Source organism: Octopus bimaculoides, chromosome 19, assembly GCF_046866305.1.
Source record: "Octopus bimaculoides isolate indiv1 chromosome 19, ASM4686630v1, whole genome shotgun sequence".
Taxonomy (NCBI): domain Eukaryota; kingdom Metazoa; phylum Mollusca; class Cephalopoda; order Octopoda; family Octopodidae; genus Octopus; species Octopus bimaculoides.
The window spans coordinates 45,775,992-45,783,605 of NC_142946.1; the positions used below are offsets into that span (position 1 = coordinate 45,775,992).

Consider the following 7,614-nt stretch of genomic DNA (forward strand, 5'->3'; position numbering starts at 1 on the left):
GGATGATGATATATATATATATATGTACGCATTAAGGAACGCATGCAGGCAGACACTTCAATGAAGAAACATCTACAGAAGTTGCACAGAGGGAGGAATTTCGATTATCCCCATAGATATATATAATTATATATATATATATATAATAATAATAATAATAATAATAATAATCGATTAAGGAAACAGAAGATGGATTTGGTATTAGTCTTTATTCCATACAACGATATATATAAATATACAGGTATGTTGACATAAAGAGGTAAAATAAAACTTAAAATATGAATGTATGTATATTTTTATTAATATTTAGCAGAAGTAACAGAATGGCTCAGAGAGTTTGACCCTCTGTTACTTCTGCAAAATATCAATAAAAATATATGAAACAGCTGTAGTGAACTTTAGCCCATCTGTGTTATTACTAATATAGATGATATATAGGAAAACAATATATTCCCGAGCGTCAAACTAATACATCCTTTTGTTGTTTACACCACCTGTCCTCGTTTGTTGTTGTTTGTTTTCGTACATTCTCCCATATATATATGTACATTTATATAAGTGCATATGTGTGTGTATGTGTGTGTGTGTGTATGAAGGGCTTCTTCCAGTTTCTGTCTGCTTATTTACAATTTTGCTTTAATAGAAAGTCAATTTAGGAAGTCTTGATTCTAGAGATTATCTCCCCTTCCTAACTGGAAGGGGAGATAATTGTCAGTTGATAATTATGTTGCATTCTCTAGAGGTGGAGATAATTTTAATAAATCAAGAATTTATATATTGTACAGTATTTAGCACACATGTATTTGCCTAGCTTTTCAAATGCATGCCACTGACCACTTTGAGTTATCTCCCTTTGCTCGTTTCTTGTTTTTTTTTTTATAGTGTAGAGATATCTTAGGTCTTAGTTTCCCAGGTAATATTTCGTGAAAGTCATGAGATCAAGTATAACAATCAAAGCGAAAGGTGCAACTAATGTAACCACCCCGACATACCCTATGGCCTGAGCTGAAACCCTGTGGTCAGGAGCGCTTATCTTCTTCCTTTTATACTTAGACAATGATTTCGGATCAACTGTCAGTTCTTTAATTAATTGTCTAATCTTGGCTTCCTTTGACAGTGATGAAGAATTCATCAAACGACAGACACACGAACTGTTTTCCATGGAGGGAGCGCCATTCTCGATAACCTGTATCCATGGAATACACAGTTTGCTACTAGAAACCAATTCTTGGGTGGAAGACACAGGGGTATGGGAGAATGATTCTGAAATCCTATTTGTCGAAAGTACATAAGCAGAACTTAGTATCCCTCCTAGTCTTGTTGTTGTTTGCTCCACTTGAAAGGATCCTAATGGGTTGGTGGAAGTTTCTGTGGTAAATAGCAGAGGTCTTGAAGTTTGAGACATATCCGGTTCAGATGTTATTTGCATGTCTTGTGATGCTGTTAAGGAGATAACAGGGTTGTGTGCGAATGATCTTTTCAGTTCTTCTGATGCAGTCAGTGTTTGATGTTCATTCATTGATGGTGACGGATGTAGTTCGGTTGACGGATGTAGTATGGCTTGTGATTTTTGTCCCGAGGACTCAATCAAAGTTCTAGACGTTTGGTAAAAATAGGTGGGAGATGTTTGTACCATTCGTAATCCCAAAGAACTGGTCAATTCTATTGTTCTGCTGGTCATAACTGAAGAACTAGAGGATCTCAAAACAGACGCACATTCTAGATCTAAATAGAAAAATATAATTTAGAAAATATAATTTATGAAATATAATTATGAAATACAATTATGAAATATAATATAATAATGCCAGTGCCCTCTGACTGGCTCCCTTGCCAGTGGCACATAAAAAGCACCATACAAATGTGATCGATATGCCAGGCCAGCCTGAATGGCTCCTGTACCAGTGGCATGTAAAAAGCACCCACTATACTCTTGGAGTGGTTGGCGTTAGGAAGAGCATCCAGCTGTAGAAACATTGCCAGATCAGATTGGAGCCTGGTGCAGCCGCTGGCTTTCCAGACCTCAGTCAAACCGTCCAACCCATGCCAGCATGGAAAACGGATGTTAAACGATAATGATGATGATGATGATGATGATGATGATGATGATGATGATGACAATTAAAATTTCAAAATTTCCAGTCAATATTTTTTCTGCATATTGATAATTTGGGTGATTCAAAGTTTAACTGGTACTCAAACATAACAAATTGTTCTTAAATAAAACATCAATGTAATGTTTGAATTTAAATATGAAACATAAAAAAGCAGGTGGATTTAATATCACAAAAGCAGAGATGGTCTAAGGTGAGTCAATAACAAACAGATTGATACATGAAATCTCATTAGGACATAGTGAAAATCTTACCGCTTGCATTCCAAGAATAGCTCTCAGGAAACCAATTATTGAACTGAAATCTACATATTCCGTTTGTAATCAGATTTGTAAGAATCATCTAAAACGAAAGAAAGACACAAATGAAATACTTTCTCTTTCATCTGCATATTATTTGTGAAATTAAATATATCTATTAATTTTACAAAATGGTATGTATGTATGTATGTATGTTTGTATCTACTTATGTATGCATGTATGTATGCATTCATGTATGTTATTCTTTAGTTCTATTTCAAAATTTCTTGTCCATAGTGAAAGAGCTGGTTTCTAATCTAGATCCAAGGCTCCTTTGTTGAAATTTCAAAAACATTAACTAGGTGCTTTTATGCGCCACTGACACGGGTGCCAGTTACATGACACTAGCATTAGCCACATTGCCTCCGTGAGGCCTGGCACTTAAATGGGGCTTTTTACATGCCACCAGTAAGGTGTCAGTTATGTGACACCAGCATCATCCATGACTAGAATTTCACTTGGCTTGACATGTCTCCTCAAGCACAACATATCACCGAAGGCCTCAGTCAGTAGTCATTAACCTCATGAGACCCACTGGAAATTTTTAACAGAATCAGGGATGGTCTTGATTAGCTTGGTATCAAAAGAGTTAAATGGTGTACATGACTATACAACACTTGAATACCTTCAGTTTTGTGGAGGCGCAATGGCCCAGTGGTTAGGGCAGCAGATCTGCAGTCGTAGGATCGCAGTTTTGATTCCATGACCGGGCGTTGTGAGTGTTTATTGAGCAAAAACACCTAAAAGCTCTACGAGGCTCCAGCAGGGGGGTGGTGAACCCTGCTGTATTCTTCCACCACAACTTTCTCTCACTCTTTCTTCCTGTTTCTGTTGTACCTGTATTTCAAAGGGGCCAGCCTTGTCACACTCTGTGTCATGCTGAATCTCCCTGAGAACTATGTCAAGGGTACACGTGTCTGTGGAGTGCTCAGCCACTTGCACATTAATTTCACGAGCAGACTATTCTGTTGATCGGATCAACTGGAACCCTCGACATCGTAAGCGACCGAGTGCCACATTTACGTTTACCTTCAGTTTTGCCATACAAGTTTCAATGGTCAAGAATTTGCCAAATAACAACAGAACCAATTTTCGATTTTTTTCACTAATTCCAATGTTTCAGAACATCACTAAAACTAATAAGTAAAATGAAATAAAAAAACATAGGCGCTTGCTTCCCAATCACATGGTTCTGGGTTCAGTCCCACTGCATGGCACCTTGGGCCACCGTCTTCTACTATAGCCTTGGGCCGACCAAAGCCTTGTGAGTGGATTTGGTAGACAGAAACTGAAAGAAGCCTGTCATGTATGTGTATGTGTGTGTGTGTGTGTGTGTGTGTGTGTGTGTGTGTGTGTGTGTATGTGTGTACTTATGTCAGTGTCTTTGTGTCGCTGTTTGTCCCCTCCACCATCGCTTGACAATTGATGTTGGTGTGCTTACTTCCCCGTAACTTAGCAGTTTGGCAAAAAGAGACCGATAGCATAAGTACTAGGCTTACAAAGAATAAGTCCCAGGGAGGAGATGGGGGTTGATTTCTTCAACTAAAACTCCTTAAGGTTGTGTTCCAGCATGGCCACAGTCAAATGAGTGAAATAAGTAATGGAATAAAGGAATAAAAGAATAAAACGATTAATAAAAATATGAAAAAGATTAATCCTAACCTTTTCCAAGAACCATTTATCTTGAGACTTATAAGACATTTTCACAAATTGCAGATGGCCAAGAAATGGAGTTTCAAGTTGAAAAACATTAGTTTCCCCATTTTCAAAATCGTTACCAGGCCCATCTAAGTTATAGAGCTGTGAGTCTTGGATGTCTCCTTGCAACTGGAAATATACATTTCCGTCTGTTTTGGCATCTGCATGAGTCCCTGTGTTTACGGCAAGACTCCATTTCTCTGTAGACAACACTGTAGAATAAAATGTGAAAACACTTAGTTCTTTGATATACACACAAACACAAACACACACACGTACACACAAACATACATATGCGCACACATACACACAAACACTTGCACACACATACACACCACACATACACACTCACACACACGTACACACCCACACACAAACATACATACACATGCGCACACATACACATGTACACACAAATGCACATACACAAACACACACACATACACACACAAACACACACCACACATACACAAACACACACATACATACACTTGCACACACATACTCACATAAGCACACACACACACACACACACACACACAAACACACACCACACATACACAAACACACACACTTACACACACACACAAATACACATACACATGCATGCACACACACCACACATACACAGACAAACACACACACACACACACAAACATACATACACAAGCACACACACACACACACACAACTACAAACACATGCACACACAATCATACACACACATACTCACACCCATGCTCACAAATACATATGCACGTATATATATATTTAAAAAAATATATATATTTTACCTGGGCTGCAAAATATGCACATCAAAACCCACTTTAAAATTACTGAGGACATTGTTGCTTCTAGGCTGATAAAAGAAAAATTGTTTCAAAATAAATGATGACATAAATTACTTTTGCAATTTGGTACTTCGTTAGGGTCATAATACTGTTAATGAATACACAGTTTTACTTGTATAATTAATTAGTCAGTCATAAATATTTCCATCATACAGCTGTGACATTTTCAGCGATTCAAAAATTTTCCATGAAGTGAATTACGAGTGTGTGTGTGTGTGTGTTTATTGGCAACGTGACCTTCTCAAGTTACAATATTGCTTTTAACATGCAGTTTTACATCAAAATTTTGGCAAACAACTTAAAAACATCGTATGTGTGTGTGTGTGTGTGTGTTTGTCCCCCCCGCCATCACTTGACAACTGATGTTGGTGTGTTTATGTCCTGGTAACTTAGCAGTTCGGCAAAAGAGACCAATAGAATAAATACTAGGCTTACAAAGAATAAGTCCTGGAGTTGATTTCTTTGACTAAAACCCTTTAAGGCAGTGCTCCAGCATGGCCGCAGTCAAATGACTGAAACAAGTAAAAGAATAAAAAAGTAAAAGAATCTGTATATCATACTCAATGTATACTTACTGTTCCACAGTGGAACAGCCTGCTCATAAAATTTACGTGCAAGGGGCTGAGCACTCCACAGACATGTGTACCCTTATTGTAGTTCTCAGGAAGATTGAATGTGATGCAGAGTGTCAAGGCTGGCCCTTTTGAATTACAGGTACAATGCATTTTTGTCTGCTGAGTGGACTGGAGGAGTAACATGAAACGAAGTGTCTTGCCCAAGGGCACAACACACTGCCAGGTATTGAACTCACGACTTTACAACCATGAGCTAAGTAAACTAACCACTTACCCTCCACACATGCTATGCTATTTTTTAAATTTTATTTAAATCATGCCTCAATCGTATGCATCAAATTTGTGAAATAAATCTTTTGGTCTTGATCATTGACAGATTGTGAAGCAAGCGTTAGAATTTCAGCTATTAATCTATTAATTGTTTGCTCATTAACAGTTTGTCAATGTTGATTGAGCTACCTTCGTGTTATATACTACAGCTAGATAACAATGACTGATCAATATTCTCTGGTCATTACAAGGAGTAAATACTTTTATTACAGCCGCTTGACTTGTTGCTATGACAGAAGAAATTGGAAACTTAAGTCTTAATGGTTAAACAAACAATTCATACAATTACAGTCACGTTACTAAGACAGGAAAACAATTTCTTTGTTGTTTTACATACAATAAAACTGCATTTAACTTTCTGACTTTACAATAACCAGCATTATTGAAAAACTAATTTGTTTCTTATGGTTGAATTTCTAAATGAGCATACTCATATTGTTAATGATGATCAACTGATTTCTATTTGGTGTAATTTCAATAAAGAACAAAATAAGAATTTTTAACACTAACGTAAAAGCGGTGTTATTGTATGGGGCTGAGACATGGTGAACAAAAGTTAAGTCAAACAAGCAAATACAATCATTCATCAACAGGTGCTTGCGTAGTATTCTTAAAATTAGATGACCCGAACACATAAGCAATGTGGAGCTATGGCAAAGAAGGAATCAAGTTTCGATTAGGGAGCAAATATTTAAGAAAAAGTGGAAGTGGATTTGTAGCACAATTAAAAAGGACACACCAAATATAGCGAAAAGTGCTTTACAGTGGAATCCAGATGGATATAGAAAGAGGGGTAGGCCTAAGAACTCGTGGCGTAAATCAACACAAAAGGAACTAGAGAAAGGGGGACATTCATGGCAGAGTATAAGTACAGAAGCAAAAAATTATGCGACATGGAAATCAATTATAAGTGGCCTATACTCCACGTTGGAGGGTTAAAAGGCAAGAAAGAAAAAAAGTAACTGGCCTCAAATATGTTTGGTGAGTCAATAATATCTCAATGAAAAGAAATGAGTGTGATAGTATGGAGGTGCAGGAATGGCTGTGTTTAGGTGCAGATGTGCTTTGACCCATCTTGCATTGATCCCACGCACCTGAAGTAGAACACAACTGGTTACGGTGCATTGTTTAGTGCAGATGTGTCTCGTCAGGTGATTTTGCAAAAGGTACCTCGCTCAATAAATTCAATTTCACTTCGTTTGTTTATACAGTACGTCGTTATTTATCTGACGATGGTTGTCTATACGCTTTGTGGTTTTGAATGACATGAGATGGATACAGTCTGTGCCTTTGTAAACATGTGCAGGTGTGTATATATGAGAATGTGTGTGTGTGTGTGTGTCTGTGTATACATACATACACACACACACACACACATCGATACACTTGCTTTGAATTGTGTGGCCTTGAATTTATTGATTAGGTTAATATACACAAATATGTACATATGTGTGTGTGTGTGTGTGTGTGTGTGTGTGTACATATAGATGTATATATATCAACATCATTGTTTAATGTCTGCTTTCCATGTTGGCATGGGTTGGATGGTTTGACTGCGGTCTGGCAAGCCACTGGGCTGCACCAGGCTCCAAACTGATCTGGCAACGTTTCTACAGCTGGATGCCCTTCCTAATGCCAACCACTCTGAGAGTGTAGTGAGTGCTTTTTATGTGCCACTGTCACGGAAACAAGTCAGAGGACACTGGCATTGACCACGCTCGGATGCCAGTGCCACCTAACTGGCTTC

At 37.7% G+C, this 7,614-nt stretch overlaps 1 protein-coding gene across 5 annotated transcripts in view; it reads right to left on the reverse strand.

Moving 5' to 3' along the window:
• Positions 1–194: 194 nt before the first annotated feature.
• The window catches only part of LOC106882958 (uncharacterized), a 62,854-nt gene continuing 55,434 nt past the window's right edge, over positions 195–7,614 (reverse strand). For 4 of the 5 annotated variants that reach the window (XM_052974820.2, XM_089337533.1, XM_089337535.1 and 1 more), the window contains exons 2-5: positions 4,906–4,970; positions 4,076–4,323; positions 2,369–2,456; positions 195–1,725 (exon numbers count right to left, since the gene is read on the reverse strand). In XM_052974820.2, coding sequence (XP_052830780.2) covers positions 902–1,725; positions 2,369–2,456; positions 4,076–4,323; positions 4,906–4,957 — 1,212 coding nt within the window. In that variant the 5' untranslated portion in view covers positions 4,958–4,970 and the 3' untranslated portion in view covers positions 195–901. Of the gene's footprint in view, positions 1,726–2,368; positions 2,457–4,075; positions 4,324–4,905; positions 4,971–5,397; positions 5,475–7,614 lie in introns of all 5 variants that reach the window. The other variant, XM_089337536.1, reaches the window with a different exon arrangement.